Source organism: Thamnophis elegans, chromosome 1 (assembly GCF_009769535.1).
Source record: "Thamnophis elegans isolate rThaEle1 chromosome 1, rThaEle1.pri, whole genome shotgun sequence".
Classification (NCBI taxonomy): Eukaryota; Metazoa; Chordata; class Lepidosauria; order Squamata; family Colubridae; genus Thamnophis; species Thamnophis elegans.
Window position 1 is genome coordinate 102,065,634 of NC_045541.1, and position 20,348 is coordinate 102,085,981.

Sequence of the window (20,348 nt, forward strand, 5' to 3'; positions counted from 1 at the left end):
TTTTAACAAAAATACCTTTTAAAAGCCAGGATTGATTAGTCATTAAAAATGACGGACTAGTATACAACCCAGGAGAAAAAGAAGGAAATGCGAACAATACACTTTCTTGCTTTTTTTTTTTTTTTGTAACTTCTGATATGAACTGATAGGCGAGACATTATTTTTGTTTTGGGATGAGAGGTATGATGATCACTATGGTAACTGGACAGGGAGCAATTGCCTTTCCAGGTCTGAAAGAAATATTTTAGCATTTCAACAATGCCAGCTTAAGTGCTAGAAATCAGGGGATTCAGCATTATGTAATCAAAATGCACGAAACAGATATTTTTAGGGCTCAGTGGAAGGCAAGACAATGGACAATATTACCAGCATTATGATGATTAAAAACAAAGGTGGTAACACATGGAAGATTATCCCAATCAAGGTTAGGGTTAGTTAGGGTGGGAGAGAGGGAGGGAGGGAGAGAGAGGGAGGGAAGGAGGGAGAGAGAGGGAGAGAGAGAAGGAGAGAGAGTTGCCCCCAACAATGTGGGTCCTCATTTTACTGACCTTGGAAGGATGGAAGGGTGAGTCAACCTTGAGCCACTCAAGATCGAATTCCTGGAGTGAGCAGTGAGTTAGCTGCAGTACTGCATTCTAACCACTGCGCCACCACAACTCCTACTGATTTATCATTGAAATCAGTGGGAACTATGTCCAATGGATGTTGAACTTATGCTCCAGTTCCAATTCCTGATCATCTCAAATTTATCAATTCTGCTACCAATTCAAACCTCAGGTGAGGCATGGTTATACATCTCTACTTTTCTGGAAACTTAACTCTGCATTCAAGAATTGAGTAATGGTAAAAGGCTCACAAACCTGATAGTTCTAGGTATCATTATTATTGATAAGAAAAGAAAAAAACCATATGCAGAACATCTACCTGCTGAAAATCAAAAATTAAAACCCTTTTTATATCTGATTTGAGATTTAAATCTTAAACCTTTTCTTCCCATCCACTTGAATCAACAGACTATTCCACACTTGAGATTGGAATTCATCTGCTCCGATAAATCTGACTGGACCAAACTGTGCTGGTTCCTGCCTGGCTAGCTTCAATCCTACCATCCAAATGCATCTAGGTGTCTTTCCAGATTTTTCTTAAGGTACAAAGTTGGAAAAAGTTCGTGTAAGTTGAATCACATCTGAAAGATACCAGAATGGAAACTAGCCAGGTATTCTCACTCACCATGTGGGTGTTCATAAAGAAAAATATCACAGCATGAAATTGGATAATTGAAAATATTGAGAAAACATAACATTAACTTTAAGCCTTAATAAAACAAAAAAATGCAAAATAGCACCTCATGGCACCTTTGAGAGAAAAATAATTTGCTTAAAATAAATGAAAATAAATAACATCCAGTTGTTAGAAGGTATGCATTTTAATGAAATCTTAATATTTCATATATGCTGCAATGACTGTCAACATTCCAAGTAATATCCCCATAGAAAGCTGAATTCCAAGTCAGACAGGTTACTCAAAGAACAGTTTTATCGGAGATAACATATTGGCACAAGCTGGTGAAAACCGACTCTGAAAGTTCCCGCAGTTTTTACCTGATTAAAAATGAAACTTTCCCTCTTTCCCCAAACAATCAGTCACCTTGTCCAATCAGTTGGCCAGTTGTCTTGGTTACTTCACCCCTCCTTCTTCCAGTCATCTGTTTGAATGTCCTTGTTTCCCACAGGAAATTATTTTGTTTTGGCTACAACCCCCCCCCCCCCCCCCAATCTAACCATTTTCCCACTGTTTACACTTTCTTCGCATTGTGGCAACCCTGAAGCCTCCAAAATGGCCCCAGCCAGGTTCGCTTCAGAGTTGACAATGATACTGTTGCTACAGGAACCTAGAATTGCTGTTAGGAATCTTATTTAGTATCACCAAATTGCAACGACTCTCAATTCCTGTTAAAAGTCAATATGAGGTGACACTTTTCTTTGTTTCTTTTTTTGCTATTGCAAAGTTTGGAGTTATTTATCATAAAACAGGATTGGCTTACTGAAAAATGACATTCTGCAATGACAAAAGACACTGCGTCACAATTGTCCTGTGTCAAAAATGATGCATCAGTGAAGATGAAATGTCTCTGGTGACATGCTCTTCAGCACATCCTTTTCAAATGTGTGAATTGGAAGCTGGTCTATTAGCTGCATTTGTGTTTCTAGTGGTACAATTTGAGTCCACGTAAATAATCTGCTTCACTTGCTGCTCCTTTTTCTTCTTAAAACTTTCCTATTAACCACAGCTATGAACTTCTGTAGCAATAGATGCAAACTGAGGGCCTGAGTGACATTATAAGCTTATCTTAGGCAGCGCACCCAGAACACAATCTTCTTGGAAAGTATCTAGATTATTAAAACTCTGTTTAGCCCTTGAGGAGATGAAACAAAATAGAACAGCTAAATGAATCCTTATGAAATAACATATTGGAGTTAGAAAGAAAATACTTTTATGCATACTAATGACTGATGCAGGAGGTTTTTTTTTTTTACTTAGAGTATTATTTATTTGCAATCGTAGAAAGCTGATCCCGAATCCTCCCTAGACCATCCAGCATAGTGTCCAATGTTTGTTTGTTCAGCTCTACTGTTAATGCAGAGGTTGCAAAGTCATTCCCACACAAGCCAGCATCTTCTTGAATCTGAAAGAAAACCAGAGTTTTTAGTCGTCCTACTGTAAATAGAAAAGCAATCTACCCTCAAGGCACATATGAGTTCTTCATTATTGCATATTCTTCAAAAACAGATAGGATACATAGTTCTGGGGTGTAGGTCAGAGAGCTCAAAGGTTCCTTGTCTTTACTTACTGCTCATTCTCCCTCCATTTGGGTTTAATTTAATCCTGCTTCAAAAAAGCTAGACAAATGTCTTAGAAGAAGCCAAACAGCTGGTTTCTCTTTCCTTGTCAGGCTGCCATGTATATTCTGGTTTTGTCTGAATGTGGTTTCATTGTAATGCAAAACAGTATCATTGCAGTAGCTGTTAATCATTGAGTAAGTGCTTCTTCATAAGTCATAATCATAGAGATGGTAATATGTAAACAGTATGAGTGATCCTGCCTTGGTGGCACATATTCCACTGGAGTCAATGTGAGAAGTGCCCATTCCTATCCAAAATCCTATTGATTTAAGCTAGTATTTAGGACAATTAACTTAAACTTTGTTAAGTCCTGAACGATATAATAACCACATTCAGAGATTTGCTGAGTATGCTTACAGTATTTTCCACAGTGAACAAGATATGAAATCTGACATGAGTACAATCACCCTTGAGAACTTCCAAATTAATAGGAAGGTTGAGGTGAAGCTAGCATATGGTTTTATTTTTTTTACATTGTTATGATTTAGGAAACCTGAATGTAGCTTTCTGGACCATCCATTTATGTTTTCTGAAGATACCACAGGTAGCTCTTGCTTAACAACCATTTATATTTAGTGACTACTCAAAGTTAGGATGGTAGTGAAAAAAGTAACTTACAATCGATCCTTGCACTTACTACCACTGCAGCATCCTGCAGTTATATGATTGTGATTCGGTGCCCTGGTGGTGCAGTGGTTAGAATGTAGTATTGCAGGCTAACTCTGCCCACAGCCTGGAATTCAATCATGATAGGGCTCAAGGTTAACTCTGCCTTCCATCCTTCTGAGGTCGGTAAAATGAGGAGCTACTGTTGACAATTTGCTGATTCTATAAGCCCATTAGAGAGGACTGTAAAGCACTATGGAGCGGTATATAAGTCTGCTGCTATTGCCTGGCATTTGTTGCTATGGTAACAGCATCCTGTGGCCATATGGTTAACACTTGTGATCTTCTCAGCCATTTTCCAACAAGCAAAGTCAGTGGGTAAGCCAGCAGGGAAGATCATAAGTCAAGGTCACATGATGTCTCATTGACTAACCATAGTGGCTGGCTTAATGACCATGCAAAAAAAGTAAAACTGGGTGTGGTTAAGTGCCTCACTTAATGACAAGTTCTCCAGCTCATATATGTGGTGTATAACAAAACCACTTCAGACATACTATTTTTTCACTTTCTGCCCCTTCCTCTGGTCATGTGGGTTTTGCAATTTTTTTAGTGCCAACTGGAAACTAACCAGAGGAAATGAAAAACAGTCCTAGGAAATTATACTGTTATCACTGTCCTACACAGTATACAACTACCCATTGGTGTACTGTAGCTTGGCAGAGACTACACTGTTCCACCCTCAGACCAGTCTTACGACTCAGACATTTATTAAGTCATTTATAATTTAATAGGGGCCTGTATAGACCTACATGGAACCTAACTTCACTCACAAACCTTTACAAATGTTTACGCAATTTGCACCTTCATGCAGCTTATGAAAGCTCTCCATGCAACCTGCCTAAGTGGCCACCATTATTGTATTTTCCCTGTTTGCTTAGGGAAGAATTTCAATGGGAAGAACAGCATACAAATGGAGATTCGTCCTCATAAATTTTCCACAAAATTTAAATTCCAGGCACCAGTTGACTGTCATTAGAACAGATTTTACTTATAGAAGGCAACCAGTGGTTTAATGCCTGTATAATGAGATGAGGCGGTGGTAAGGCTGATGATTACGACACATCTTCAAGTTATGCAAGTCCTGACTTATATACACAATTTATGCATTGGCTGCAAAACTGTCAGCCACATTTTGTAGATGCTTGTAGTGTGAGAACTGACACACAGGAAAATCAACTTACACAAGCAATCCCACCTTCCTCATCCTGTGCATCATCCTCCTTTCCTCCCATCTTTTACTATAATTGTTCTTGATTGTAATTTCTATTTTTATTGTTTTATAAATATTCACTGGTTTTGATTTTGATACTTTTAATGCTATAGGCCACCCAGAGTTGTTATGAAATGAAATGGGCAGCAAATAAATAAAAGAAAGAAATAAAGATTAATTAAATTCATTTATACATAAAAACATAAGTTGGGGAACTCTTTATACCTGGATTCGTGGCCCACAGTCATGGGCAGTACTTTGAGAATGGTTTAACTTGCTCTGTGTTATTTATTCATAAAATACTATGATCTGAAATATACTGTGTGTGTGTGTGTGTGTGTGTGTGGTCCCGCTTTGGGGCTCACCATATCTGGGGTGGTGGTGGTGATTGGGGGAGGGGCATGGTGGCGGTTTCCTCAGCAGGGAGAGGAGTGATGGCAGCTTCAGTGAAGGCAGCTTCAGTGGTGGCTGGTTGTCCATCAACTGGGTGCATTGTGCTTTAGGAACTGCCACCGCCGGTGAGCACACCACGACACCGGGAAGCAGGTGGTCTCCCAGGCGGCTCTGGCCATGCCAATGGGTGGTGGGAGTTGTGGGGATGCCAGCAACGTGGGCCGAGGCAGCATCAGGGCTTCTGGTAGCAGCACACCATAGCTGCCATCATCGCAGATGTTTGCCTTCGTGGACACCCTGCCTCCCAGGACTTTACACTTTAGACATTGCCAATGACCTGGAGCCCGTGCTACCGGATATTGGCTGCCAGTGGCCGGATGCTTGCTTGCCAGCAGCCGTGGCAGGTCGGTTAGTGGGCATGGCCCCAGGCCATAAAACATGCTTGGAGGTGACAGGTCCCCACCCTGACTCTGTACGGATCTGTGTATTGGGTTCTCATAAGGAAAAGTAAAGCCTGGATTCCTGAACTCCTGTGTCTCCTGTGTGTTTGTTCGACTTCTTCCTGGTCCGGGCCTGGACCATTTGACAGTGTGTGTGTGTGGTTATGTGTGTATTTTCATAGGAAGAAAATACTATGTATCTCTTTTTAAGAACAAACAAATAACAATGCATGAAAATCCATCTGACAATACCTTCAGTTGTAGCAGGCAGGTAGGAATAGCCATTTTGCTGATATTGTCTGAAGATGTCTTGATATCCACTCTCCAATCCATATCTACTAGCCTTGGGAGGGAAACTGAAAATTGAAAAGACATAGAATGGAATCACTGATTGAATACATTCAAGTCTGAACTGTACCTATCAAAAGACACTTCTGTTTTTGAAAATCACCATCAACCACCACCAGGTTTGCTAAACAATCCTAGAATTCTTCAAAGGTTTACCAAGATAAAAGCTGAAGTTCACCAACTTCTTTGTAGAGGTCGAGCACTTACGTTAATATGCTTCATGAAAATAAGCATATTTTCAGATTAACTTATTTAGCTCAACAGCAGAACACACCCTTTCTCAATTTATCACTTTTAAATATATTTACCTACAAAATCCATAATCTTCCGGCACTAGCCATACTGGAAGCCCAAGACAAGCAGAGAGCACCAGATTTGGCAAGATTGATCCCATCTATTTCTTGGTGGGCATAATGGATTTTCTACATATACAAGGTCTGGGTTTAATTGGTACCTCCAGACCAGTTAAAATGATTACAAACGTGATGTGGAAAACATTTGCGTTAAACCCTAGAGAGTAAGTTTGTAAGTGGATAAGAGTCAACCAATCAGATAACTTAATAATAACAGAGTTGGAACGGACCTTGGAGGTCTTCTAGTCCAACCCCCTGCCTAGGCAGAAAACCTATGCCACTTCAGTCGAATGGTTATCCAACATCTTCTTAAAAACTTCCTGTGTTGGAGCATTCACAACTTCTGGAGGCAAGTTGTTCCACTGATTAATTGTACTAACTGTCAGGAATTTTCTCCTTAGTTCTAAATTGCTTCAATCCTTGATTAGTTTCCATCCATTGCTTCTTGTCCTCCAAGGTGCCTTGGAGAATAGTTTGACTCCCTCTTCTTTGTGGCAACCCCTGAGATATTGGGACACTGCTATCATGTCTCCTGTAGTCCTTCTTTCTCTTAAACTAGACATACCCAGTTCCTGCAACAGTTCTTCATATGTTTTAGCCTCCAGTCCCCTAATTTGTTGGCAGCCATATGTATGGAGTCTCATATTCATCATTCCCTAAGTGGATTTTCAGTTAAAGATTTAGAAAAGATCCTTGCCAGAAATCTTAAAAGCTGCTAGACATGACAGTATATATTACTAAATAAAGAACGGCAGATCAATAGCTTCGTTCAATATTAGACAGATTTATTGCACAATCATACTGCTGCGCCTGTTTTTCTGCTCTTATATGTAGAGTGGCTTACATTATTATGCAAGGATGCAACCACTATTTTAATGTCAAAGATATGGAGAATTGTTATTTACAAAGTAACACTTTGTAGGTTTTGTATCCTACTACTTGTAATAAGATAAATTACTTTACAAGATGCCTAGGCACTAAGGTACCTTTCTGGGTTTTCATCCAATTCCCATTAACCAATGGCAATGAACTGGGGGATAAACTTTAGTCCAACAAAATTTAGAGGACAGCAGGCTGACCACTCATATTATAGATTATCGATATTCCAGGGGCAGACAAAAACTTGTTAAAATAGCCTCCCCTATCCTTATGGCTCTAGAAAACAAATATAAGGGGGGAAATCTAGAATGAAGAAATATAATTTGCTATTTTCTCTTTCCATTTCTGGAAAGTTATATTTATCTTCTGTGGCTCTGTATCATATATATGGTGACTCTTTTGTCTTTTGTTCAATCTAGACAATAATTTTCTGAATGCATGGAAGAGAGAAAGAGGGGGGGAGAAGGAAGGAAGGAGGGAAAGAAGAAAAGAAAGAAAGAATGAAAGAAAACAGTTCAGTAAAAACTATACTGGCTCAGTAACAATGGAATTCTTTTTTTTTTCTGTCAATAGGCCAAGGCATGGGATTTATATTGCGGTTCCCATTTATATTTACTTATTTTATTGACTCTAATTACAGAATTCTTTTTTAATTCTGATGCAAAATCCATATTTGGCCCTGAACAGTTTAACAATTTTGTTCAGAATATCCACATTTGTTTTTTGTTTTATATATCTCTATAGAGTTGATTTCTAAATATTTGTTATTGATTTCAAAATCTTAAAACTGTTTTCTCTGTATTGATCACTCTACAGTATATGGGCTTGTTACCTCAGAAAGGGTACCGCCTCATAATTCTGACAAGACTGACAAGTTATTAAAAAAGGCTGAACTGAGGACAGTTCAATTTGTCATGAAAGGCTCAAAGTTTAGATAAACCTTCCCTTCTGACATCTTAAAAAAAAACCACAAGAACTCGACTCATTACAGTTTGTTCCCAGAGGAATGGGAGAACCTAGACTGTGTCATCCATTTTGATTGGATCTTTACATGTCAGAAAAATAATAATGGATTACAGTGTGACCAGAAGCAAAGCACGTCAGAAGCACAGTAGAAGGCAGTTGTAGTCTTAACTCTAAGTAATAAGGATTAGATTGTGGTAAACTATTCTGTTTGTTAATTTCCTGTAAAGCCCTACCCTGATTTGTTTTAATTCAACTGAGATTCATTTAAATCTAATTAGAAACCTAGCTTTCTAATAAGGTAATGCCATTCCAAATTCCACAAGGATTACAAAACTCTGCACCTGAGCAGAACCTAGAAATAATCCTGATGGTTACATTTCCGAGTGTTATGAATGTCACACCAGACAATATTTAAAAATAGACTATAAATACACAGAAAGATTGCATTCTTCATCCATCCATCTTCTTCCATCCAAGTCTGGCTTAATTAACCTGTAATCCAGCTCACACGTAGAAACTGCTTCAGCTCTACTGGTCTACAGTTTCAATATTCCTGAGAAAGAGGCAGCCACCATCAGCTCACTTGGCAGCCAAAGATCAAGACTGTTCCAAAAGGCAATTAATAGAAAGAACACAACTGCAGTTTTGGTGCCTGCAAACAAAAGCATGCTGATGCATGGCATGTGTATAGGATAGCAACCTTCACATGCCTCATCTATTTGTTAGAGCCCCGGGGACAGTTCTATTTGATGGATGACTCTGGAAGAGGCTCCTGACCTTATTTGTAGCAGACTAGAACTAATGAAGTCAAGGTACAAACCAAAAACACACCCACCCCAGCAATAGCAGATGCTTACAGTGCAAGAAACCCTAGATATTCCTTCAGAATACTACCCTATACATACTCGCTGCAAAGGAATCCAATTCACCTCAATGTGAATTGCTTCCAAAGAGGTATACTTAAAATGACAGGTGCGTAAAGCAGTTCAAAATCAAAATGTTTCAGGCTCAAAATGTCCCAATTTAAGTACAAAACAATTTCCCAATCATTTCAGAAGTATTCAGACCTTGCAATGACCTCATTTCAAACTCAGAACTGAGGTGTTTTCGTGTTTCAAACACTTCCAATAAGGTGAGAAGAGGCAATTCAAACAAGTGTCATCTCAAGCTCAAAGAATTTAGAATCGGAAACATTTTGCACACCTATATTTAAAGCTGAATCTTCTAAGAATGAGGCTGGATCAATGTTTATACAGTGTTCATTTGCAAAAATTTTATTTACCACCATTACAAAAGTCTAATATCTAATCTCCATTTAAAACTAACGACCATTGCCTAGTGTAATCTAGTCATAAATGTCTCACACTATGGCTGGAAAAGCTATCAATTGTGCTGAAGATCTAAATTTTCCTCAAAAAATGGAGGAAGTGGATATAATTTTTCTCTTATCCATTAAGTATTCTCAAGGGGTGGGGTAAGGATGGGGGGGAGGGGGGAATATGTTTTCCTCCTATATTCACCCTGGGCATTTGCCTCTCACCTACATTTAATAAAGATGTACAGCTTTACATTAGAAAACAAGCTCAAAATAATGAATTCTTCTAAGTAATCACTTTGTCTTGTCTGCCCACAGAACATTTCTTATTGTTTTGCACTACAATTGACTTATAACCACATTCCATTTATTTATTTATAAAAGTGATGCATTAAATGGTTTTTACTAAAGAACGGGTTCTCCTTTTTCTGTGAGAGTCCATTCATCTGTTTGTTCATCCTACTTTGGCAAATATTGTCTGAATATTCTCAATGTACACTATGTCCATGTGATGTGTATGTTTGTGTGTTTGTTATTAAAAATTGCAATTACACAGATTAAAAACTAATGTAAAATAAAAGCATAAAAATAAAAAATAAAGTGCAGAAAATAAAAACAAAGAAAAATAGTAAATAAAAAGAAAAGAAACATATAAAGAAATTACATCCCCCTTCATCACAACTATAAACAATTTTAGTAACTTATTACTTTCTATTAAAATAGAACAAATTTTCTCTTCTTCCCTTATACCATGTTATCTATGAACAAATCTTTAAAGCTTCACCACTTTAGTGCTGATCAGCTAAAATCCATTTAGAATAACCAGACATAGAAACATATATATTTTAATCTTGATGAAATAAACCAATTTTATATACCTTTGTTTTATTTTTAACAATGTTAATCTTTAGTCACTTCAAATAATGTCCTACAACTTGATTTCCTTTTACTTTTTTGTCCCTTCCCTTCTACAATAGGAAAACTATTCAACACTATTTGTTATTTGTGTACCTTTTATTAAGACATCTACCAATTTTTTTTGTAACCCCTGTGTAGAACCTTTTCCATCTTATTGTTGTAGCCTGTTATTTCTAAAACTCACATTCAGATCAGTCTCAATTTAAACTTGAGACTGACAAGAACAGTATGTGTTTCTATTCCATAACATCTTTTAAACACAGTCTATCTATAGAGGCAGACATTCTTAAAATAAACATATGGACCCATTATTCAAAAATATTCTTCAATATGTCCAACAATTAAAATATTTTGCTCCATTCTGTACTAGTAAGTCAAAAGTGTTTTTCTTCACTTGTAATCTTTAGTTTCTTCCTATTCTGTCCAATATTCAACATCTCACCCGATCATGTTTTTTTAAAGAGAATTCAAATCAAAAGCATTTTCCCATGGGTAGAATTCTTATACAGATAGTCCTCAACTTACGTCCTTTTTAAGTGTTGACCATAGTTTGACCAAAAAGATGGCTATTCCCACATCTCCCAGAACTCTTAAATCCACCGTGGCCTTCTCACAAGGAGTAAATGTATGGAACATTGTGGAAATCTCTAGTTTTCTCCTTGTCTGGAGAGGCATTACAAATATCCAGTCTACTCATTGGCATTTCATTTCACCATGGTGGTCATATTCAATTAACAATTTTCTCCCAGACGTCTGCCACTTTGCCTGCATGGCAATATCTTATCAGATCAGGCAGAGTTGCTCTACTTACTAGGTTTTGTTTCATTTCCAACCTAGGAGAACCATGACTGACCTCAAACAATTCATCAGATTCTCTAGAAAGTGATAACCTTTTCCCTGAATTTGTAGCAAAACTGGTCTTTGTTTCATGCGTGCCCCAATTCATGACTCACTTGCTAATTTAAACTGCTTCCCCCCCCATCTGTTTTTATGTCCTTCTTGCAAATGATTATTAGTACACCATGCCAGTTTCATTCAGTGGTCAAAAAGTTTGATCAAAAGACCATCACGACTCAGTATTTAATAACATATAAAGGGATCCTGGTGAGAAGGAAGGAAATGAGGCAAGTATGAAAGGGGGGGGGAGGAAGGGGGGAGAAGCTTTTAGATACACAACATCTGAACAAAGGAGCTATCAGTCATTACATACTGGCAGTAAAATACATTTGCATACTTTAAACATTGTTTTGTCTAGATAATATTGAAAAAGATAAACCACCAAATGACTTTGTATAACCCTCTGCAATTTCCCTGGGTCTGGAAATGTTCAATATGAACCAAGAATAAAAATCTCTAATTTATAAAACATAGTAGCTCTCTGTTAATATTGACATTCATAAAACACTTTTTTGTAAAAATAACTTCCTTGTAGGAAACAATGCATTTCATTTCTTGTTAAACAAAAATGTGGTGTTGAAGACATATCCACTATTGCATTTTCCTGGACTCTCAATGTATTGCCATCTACAAGAATTAGGCAGGAGAAAATATACACAATAATGCAAGAAATGCGATGCCATTTTAATACTAATACCATTTTAATGCATATTAAGAAATAAAAAATCTTTTGATAAACCAACAATGATTTAGTAATGACAGTTCTCACCCCTGCTAAATATAGAAAAGCCTTTATTAAGCATTGGCTCACGGAGGAATTTATCAATCCCATGTGAGAAAAGCCATTGGGAAATGCATCAGTAAGAGAAATAAAATCTTACTGTGTTTATGAATTTGGTCCAATGTATGATAATATGAATAAACTTGCATTATCAAATATTTGGCTGAAAATGGAACTGAAGGTTGATTGCTGCATGTACCCAGAGCAACACCTAATGGAAATAAAGCATGCATGAGAATAAATGTAATGCTTAAAAATGATTCAGCAATGAACAAAGATTAAGATGAGGACATGCAATGTGTCCTTTGTTGTTTAATGCATTTATGGATAAATACATAAGGAATGTTTGTAGAAATATCGGAGTGTGGTTAGACAAATGAGCATGCACATATTTTTTGTATACTACCACTGCCTTGTATGTTGAAACTAAAATGATCTGTAGGGAACATTGGGCTATATGATATAATGCAGAGTGTACATACGAAAATTAATGCATCAAAAAACAAAAATGGTTGAATCCTACAGGGAAAAAGGAAGGAGTGATTGCAAATTATAAAAGGTAAAAACTGAGCAACATGATGAATCTGTGGCCCTTGCTAGGATATTTATTAAATTACCTTCTGCCAATTACCTCCCTACGACCAATTAGATCCCACAGATTAGGCCTCCTCCGGATTCCATCAACTAGCCAGTGTCGACTGTCGACCCCCAGGGGGAGGGCCTTCTCTGTGGCTGCTCTGGCCCTCTGGAACGATCTCCCCGTCGAGATTCGGACCCTCACCACCCTTCAGGTTTTCCGCAAAGCCGTTAAAACTGGCTGTTCCGGCAGGCCTGGGGCTGATGAGTTCCCAACCCCACTCGAATGGTTGTGGCTGTTGATGAGTTTTAATTTGTTTTTTGTATTTGTTTTGTCTTTTTGTCTTTTGTACTTCCCCTTTCCCTATTTGGTTTGTTAGCCGCCCTGAGTCCCCTCAGGGAATAGGGCGGCATACAAGTTCAATAAAATCAAAAATCAAATCAATCAAATCAAATCAAATTAAAGACAGGAAAGTGGACCGAAATAATTTAAGAAGAGCAAATACTGATAATGGGTAATGTAAGATCTGTTCCAAGGAATGAATATTGCAATAAGCCAGAATTGCAGAGTAGAAGAGTATGTTTCTGTCTACTTTGTTAAGTGAGAGTTGGGTATTTCAGAAAATAAAAATAGGATGCAATGGAAATTAATAAGTGGTAAAACAAGAATAGGATCAAAAGTGAACGGATGCTCAATGACTATATAAATATACTGAGATGATCTCTTTAATAGAATGAATGGGGCTGAATAGCAGAATGGATGGAGTGAAATCCTCAACAGAAAAGAGAATTTAAGAAATAAAACAATACATGAGGTGGTATATTAATGTAATGAAAATAAATATGGCTTGCAAGACAGTTGTGGAGAAGCACAGTGAACAGTGTTGGTGTGAAGTACTATATAGTAAATAGTGTTGGTGTACACTTGCTTCATTTTCTTATTTTATGTCTTTCATTTATTTGATTTAATATTTCTTATTAATTTCTGCATTGGGCATAACACTAGAAGAAATACTACAAGAATTTATGATTCTTCCAATGGCAAAAGTTGTTGAGGCTTGCTTTACACCAGTGGTTCTTAACCTTTCTAATGCCACGACCCTTTAATACAGTTCCTCATGTTGTGGTGACCCCCAACCATAAAATTATTTTCGTTGCTACTCCCTTCCTCTTCCTCTGTCTCTCTCTGTAATTCTCTCTCTGTATCTCTGTCTCTCTTTTCTCCCCGCATCTCTGTCTGTGTGTGTGTGTGTCTGTCTGTCTCTCCCATCCCTTCCTCTGCATCTCTCTGTCTGTCTGTCTCTCTCTCTCTCTCTCACTCACACACACACTGTGGTCACCTTGCCTCCTGTTCTTCGGCTGCTGCACTTCCCTCTTCTCTCGACAGTTGCTTTGTTTCCAATGGAAGGGGTGGGGAATGCATGGGTTTTCCTTCCTCTGCATGGATTTCCCACCCCCTATTGGTCCCATTGTTGCTGGAGCCGCTTTTGCTGAATCCAGTGCGGCAGTGGGACTCTTGCCATCGCTCAGAGCTTCGCTGGCAGCCGCTTCTTGCCATCGCTGCCATGCCGGATTCAGCAAAAGCCGTTCCAACAGCAACAGGACATGCTTGGGGAAGGGAGAGCCAGAACTGACTGCCCGGGATTGTTTCTGCGCCACTGTAAAAATGTCTGTTTTCCAGCAGGAGGAAGGAAAGAAGCCAGTCTTTGGAAAGAACCTCCCTCCCCTCCAGAGAGTCAATGCCAAAAGACAGGAGGGGAGGAGGCTGGTTTGAATGTGGGTGAGTGAGCAGTTTGGCGCCAGCACCTCCTTTGCCCATTCGGGCAGGCAGAGAAAGAAACGAGGCTTGTGATAAAGCACCCCTGCCACCAAGGGCGAAGAAGAGCAACTTCGCCCTCGACTATTCTCCACCCACCCGAACTAGCAAAGAAGGCGGGCCACTAAACCCCCGCTCGCCTGCTCGCCTTCCGTGACCCGTCAAAAGCGGTTCCACAAAAGCGCGGTCGACGAAATCGCGTATGTGACGTCATCACAACGCGACAAAAAAGATCGAAAAATTGAAATAAAAATTAAATTACAGCAAGCCGATTCACATACAGGTAAGGGTTAGGTTAAGGGTTAGGGTTAGGGTTAGGTTAAGGGTTAGGGTTAGAGCGTTAGCATTACGTTTAGCGTTAAGTTAAGGGTGTTAGGTTTTTCGTTACGTTAAGGGTTAGGTTTAGGGTTAGGTTTAGGGTTAGGTTAAGGGTTAGGTTTAGGGTTAGGTTTGGGGTTAGGTTTGGGGGGGTTAGGGGAAGGTTTTAGCTTTATTTTTACATTTTTCGATCTTTTTCGATCTTTTTCGTCGCGCTGTGATGACGTCACATACGCGCTTTCGTCGACCGCGATTTTGTCATCCGCGGTTTTGTGGTAGAACCCTCGCCTTCAAACCAGAGAAGAGGAAGCAACCCATCCTTGGTCTGCCTGTCTGACTCACTCATTCACTTAATCACTCACTCTTAAAAGTACCTGGCAGTACCCTCGGAGGGCTTTGGAGAGCGTTGGAGAGCTTCGAAGGGCAGCTTCTGCAGAAGCCCGGGTGAGTGAAAACAAGTTCCCGCCATTACAAAGTTTCCGAGGCTGTAATTGTATAGTGTGTACGCATGCACCTATGTTTTCCACAGCATGGAACCGTGGCGACGCTCTGTGCGGCCGGCGATAACTCCGGAGCCCATCCGCAGGGGATTTCGAGGAACAAGAGGGGGAGTCTAAAGTTTAGAGTTCCAATGTCTTACCGACACCTGTGAAAAGGTCCTTCAACCCCCAAAGGGGTCACGACCCACAGGTTGAGAACCGCTGCTTTAGACATAATCTAGGAAACAATTTCTATGCTAGGCACATTCTTTATGTGCAATAGCCCTAAACTCAAAATGTGTGAAATTAATTGCAGACGTGCTATACTATAGAAGTATGATATTATATATCTAGCAACCCTGTTTCAATGAAAATAAGATCTTCCCGGATAATAAGCCCAATTGGGCTTTTGAGCGCATGGGCTAAAATAAGCCCTCCCCCCCAAAAAATAAGTCCTTTCTGAAAATATTGCAACCCAGCAGCAGCCATGAGGTGACCACACTCACCTTCTCCTGCACCTCAAAAAAAATAAGACCTCCCCGAAAATAAGGCCAAGCGCTTATTTGGTGGGAGGGGGGGCAAAAGAAAATGAGACCTTGTTTTATATTTGGGAAAACACAGAATTATCCCAAGACATACCCTGTTTCCCTGAAAATAAGATCTTCCTGGATAATAAGCCCAATCGGACTTTTGAGCGCATGTGCTAAAATAAGCCGTCCCCCAAAAATAAGCCATCCCCCAAAATATTGCAACACAGCAGCAGCCATGAGGTGACCACGCTCGCCACCTCCTGCACCTCAAAAATAATAATACCTCCCTGAAAATAAGTCCAAGCGCTTATTTCAGGGTCAAAAGAAAATAAGACCCTGTCTTATTTTTGGGGAAACACGGTATCCTGCTACTCACTTTGACTGGCTTGTGCTTCATTTCTCCAGGTGGCGCTAAAAAGAGGAAAGAAAATATTTTTAAAAAATATAATTGTCTTTGCAAGGCAGAATAGTAGCAGGAAGCAGCAATAGATTCCACAAAACCATTTTCACTCCACAAACTACGTTTTTGTTGCCAGGAAATCTGAAGGGATCTAATGTATATTGGACTTCAGTGTCACTTACAGCTTCAACAGCTGACAGTCTGCAAGATTATTTCTTTTGCTCAGTAATTGCGAATGTCTCTTGTTCATTGAGAGTGACAAGTTGCTTTTATCTGCCTTCATCTGGCAATATTGTAGCTGGAAAATCAGAGTTATGCTGTGACAAACAATCACCCAAAAAGAAAGGGCAACTTGGCAATGACATGAAATCTAAATAACTATGGCCAATTTACTATAAAGATCATATCCAGTTGCTCAACCATGGCTACATGACCTGAAATAGACAAATACAGAATCTTATAATAAAATCTAAAATGCGTAAATTGCTATGCTGGCAGGAAATCCTAAAACCCAGAGAACCAACATATCTTAAGGGCAACATTCTGAGAAAGACTAGCATAAGAAGCTATGGCCAGAATGTGTCACCCTCAAATTATATCTTTCGCATACATGTGATGATGTATATAACTGGAATGATGGGGAATTATTTGAAGTTATTAGGTTCCCTTTTTCGATGTATTTTGGTATGGAAACAGAAGCGCTTCCCATATGTGACAAACAATACCTGTGGGTGTGTGCTTCAAAATAATGTGTGGTTGCTGAAAACATTGGCAGATTCTTGACACCATGGGTCTAGATAGATATGTAGCAGCTAGTCGGTTAGATTTCAAAGTTATAGTCATGAGATTTGCCTATAATTTCAGTTTAGACTGATACCATATAAAAAACCATTAAGTGGTGTTTTTTACTTTTTTTCATTTTTCAGACATATATATATATATATAGCCATAACAATTGCTTGACCTATCAAATCTGTTAACTTTCTTAAGCCATGGTCTATCACCGTAATGGCGAACCTATGGCACATGTACCTGAAGTGGCACATATACCCATGTTGCCTGGCACGCGCATCCTGTTCTTGCTCCTGTTCTTCCAGGTTTCTAGGGCACATGTGCATGTGACAATTAGCTGGCCTTCGCACGTGCAGCAGTGACGAAAACTGAAGAGCTGATCTTGTTTTCCAGCATGCACATGTGCGCTGGCCAGCTGATCATTGTGCGTGCATGTGTGCCAAAACCAGAAGTGCATGCGCCAAAAACAGGAAGTGTGCACCAAAATGAAGTTCATTTTCCAGCATGCGCATGACCCTGGGCAGTTCCTCTTCCGCATTCTGTTCCCAATGAGCACCTGCAAAGCGCATGTGCGTGTGCTCCCTTTTCAGCACTCAGTGCCAAAAAGGTTTGTCATCACTGATCTATCATAAGCCTCAAACTGAATCCCTTTGCCTGTGCCCAAAGTTAGAAACTTGAAACATACACATTTTCCAGGAGTATCTTGGTTACAAGATTTTTAAGATTCTGGTGAAATCCTTCTGGAAAGAGAGAGAGGATTTCTTCTTGCGACGTTAGGCCATGGTAAACGATGTGCCTTGTAAGGTTATGCAAAGACTGTATTAACTACAAGAAAAATGACAGAGATAAAGGATTTCACATTGCATTTAACAAAGCATTTCTTCTTTTGCCTTCTACACATTTTTTAAAGAAAAAAATGCACATCAATTTATGTAACCTATGTCCATCCAATTCCCTATTAGGCTTTTATATTTTATCCTTGCTCTTTAATCACCACCACCACCACCATTATATAACTTAGGATACTTCTCATTCGCTTCAGAAGTTCTGAATCAAATGCTGTAAACAAATGCTTTTCTTCTGTATAATACTGTGTATCTTTAAGAATTCATAGAATATTGAATATATTTCAGTGGCTTACCTGATTTGCTTCAATGGGAGTTACTGAGAGATTGGAGCAGGTACTTTCAGTGAGCTTTTCAGAGATAATTCCTGAACTAGAAAAGCACTCTTGGCATAACTGCCGAACAACATTCTTTGAAGGAGCCTTTGAAGGAGAGAAAGAAATAGAGATGCTTCACAAATATAATAATAATAATAATAATAATAATAATAATAATAATAATAATCGCAAAATACCAGGACTTAAAAATCGAAATTCAAAGACTATGGCACAAACCAGCAGTGGTAATTCCAGTGGTAATTGGCACACTGGGTGCTATTCCAAAAGCACTGGAATTACATTTAAAACAGTTAAAATTGACAAAATCACCATCAGTCAAATGCAAAAGCCGCACTGCTTGGATCTGCATGCATATTACGAAAATACGTTACGACGTCCTAGGCCCCTGGGTGGGGCCCGACTAGTAACCAATGCCAAATCCGGCGAAACAACTGGCTGCTGTGATACAATTGTAATAATAATAATAATAATAATAATAATAATAATAATAATAATAATAATAATGCCATTAAGGCCAAAATCGAAAAATCCTCTGATGATGCCAAATGCAGACTTTGCAAAGAAGCTGATGAAACTGTTGATCACATACTCAGCTGCTGTAAAAAAATTGCGCAGACTGATTATAAATTGCGGCACAATTCAGTAGCACAAATGATCCATTGGAATTTGTGCAAAAATTATTATATTAAAACAGCAACAAACTGGTGGGAACATCAGCCTGAAAAAGTCACCGAAAATCAGATGGTCAAGATCTTGTGGGATTTCCGTATACAAACCGATAAAATACTGGCGCATAATACACCAGACATCACACTGGTTGAGAAAAATAAGGTCACAATCATAGACATCGCAATACCAGGTGATAGCAGGGTCGCCGAGAAGGAACATGAAAAATCGCAAGATACCAGGACTTAAAAATCGAAATTCAACGACTATGGCACAAACCAGCAGTGGTAATTCCAGTGGTAATTGGCACACTGGGTGCTATTCCAAAAGCACTGGAATTACATTTAAAACAGTTTAAAAATTGACAAAATCACCATCAGTCAAATGCAAAAAGCCGCACTGCTTGGATCTGCACGCATATTACGAAAATACGTTACGACGTCCTAGGCCCCTGGGTGGGGCCCGACTAGTAACCAATGCCAAATCCAGCGAAACAACTGGCCGCTGTGATACAATTGTATAATAATAATAATAATGCAACAAGTACTAGAAACCTAAATGTCTGCATCGTAGACACATCAGTTCCCTCACATGAAATAGAAGAAAGCTTTCTGAGGTTTTGAATTTAGAGCTTTCTTTCTGAAATACTATCATCAAGAATGGAAGTTGAAAATAAAGGCAACACAAAAAAGTCAAGGCAAAGAACAATAAGTCTAGAAATACATCTTAGATAAATGTCTAAGAAATGGCACAGGAATAGCTCTGAGATGCAGTCAGCTCTCAATAATCCCAACCTACAATGTTGGGTGACGGTGTGCAACATATTGATCCATCCTAAGGCATCTGGTAACTTGTATTTTGATATTACTATGTAATTCTTGACTGCGAGAGTGAACAAATAATATCTTTTGAAAGGAGAGTGAAGTTGGATGTTGTAGAGGAAAAAGAGACCAGGTTTGATTTTGCTTTGTTCCCCATCATTATTTGCCTCATGACGTTTAGATAATAACCTGATTAAAACCTCTTATATATATTTTAATTAATGTGTTAGTTATTGACGGAACGTTTTAGGTTTAGATTTATAGATGCCTAAAAAAAGGGAAAGTGCTTTCTTTTTTACTCATGTCCCTGCCTCACCTGGCAACTGTGAAAGGGGGAATAAAACTAGACATCACTTTGTTAATAAGAAGCACGGATACAAATCATAAGCATGAGCATTTCTGTGCTCTGTCACTTAAATGTGCTTTAGAGCAAAACGATTGCAGCTGATCGCTGTTCTACGGCATCCTGCTTTCCCCATATTAAAATAAGTACACACTTACTTTCAGTAAGAACTGAAGCGAGGCAAACACTTCCCTATCCAATGCAGCCATATTTCCCTTCCCATGTGATTCGAGACAAAATATCACTGGAAGAAGAGAAAATAATTTGAGTCACGTGGCAAGGTCTGATGCTGCTTTGCAGTCTGGGAGTTGTAGTCTATTGCTAACCGGCTTGGAAAATGGCTTAGAGCTGCTGG

At 38.9% G+C, this 20,348-nt stretch overlaps 1 protein-coding gene across 2 annotated transcripts; it reads right to left on the reverse strand.

Annotated features, from left to right (window-relative positions):
- Nucleotides 1-1,414: 1,414 nt before the first annotated feature.
- On the reverse strand, nt 1,415-20,233 carry COMMD9 (COMM domain containing 9). 2 transcript variants are annotated; one of them, XM_032225907.1, is made up of 7 exons: nt 20,152-20,233; nt 18,122-18,247; nt 17,666-17,805; nt 16,165-16,199; nt 12,170-12,280; nt 5,865-5,968; nt 1,415-2,686 (listed from the first exon to the last, which is right to left on the reverse strand). In XM_032225907.1, the coding sequence occupies exons 1-7, from the start codon at nt 20,200-20,202 to the stop codon at nt 2,546-2,548; spliced, it is 708 nt and encodes a 235-aa protein (XP_032081798.1). In that variant the 5' UTR covers nt 20,203-20,233; the 3' UTR covers nt 1,415-2,545. The 2 variants fall into 2 exon arrangements, with proteins under 2 accessions (XP_032081798.1, XP_032081806.1); XM_032225915.1 differs by lacking the exon at nt 12,170-12,280 and having other exon boundaries at nt 1,416-2,686.
- Nucleotides 20,234-20,348: the final 115 nt, after the last annotated feature.

Excerpts from the sequence above, each read along its gene's own strand:
- COMMD9 (XM_032225907.1), bottom strand. The coding sequence starts at position 20,202 with ATGGCTGCATTGGATAGGGAAGTGTTTGCCTCGCTTCAGTTCTTACTG. Across the intron at positions 17,806-18,121 it reads CTCCCATTGAAGCAAATCAG|TTAATACAGTCTTTGCATAA; the intron begins GTAAGCCACTGA and ends TTTTTCTTGTAG. Across the intron at positions 16,200-17,665 it reads AAGATACTCCTGGAAAATGT|CGCCACCTGGAGAAATGAAG; the intron begins GTATGTTTCAAG and ends TCCTCTTTTTAG.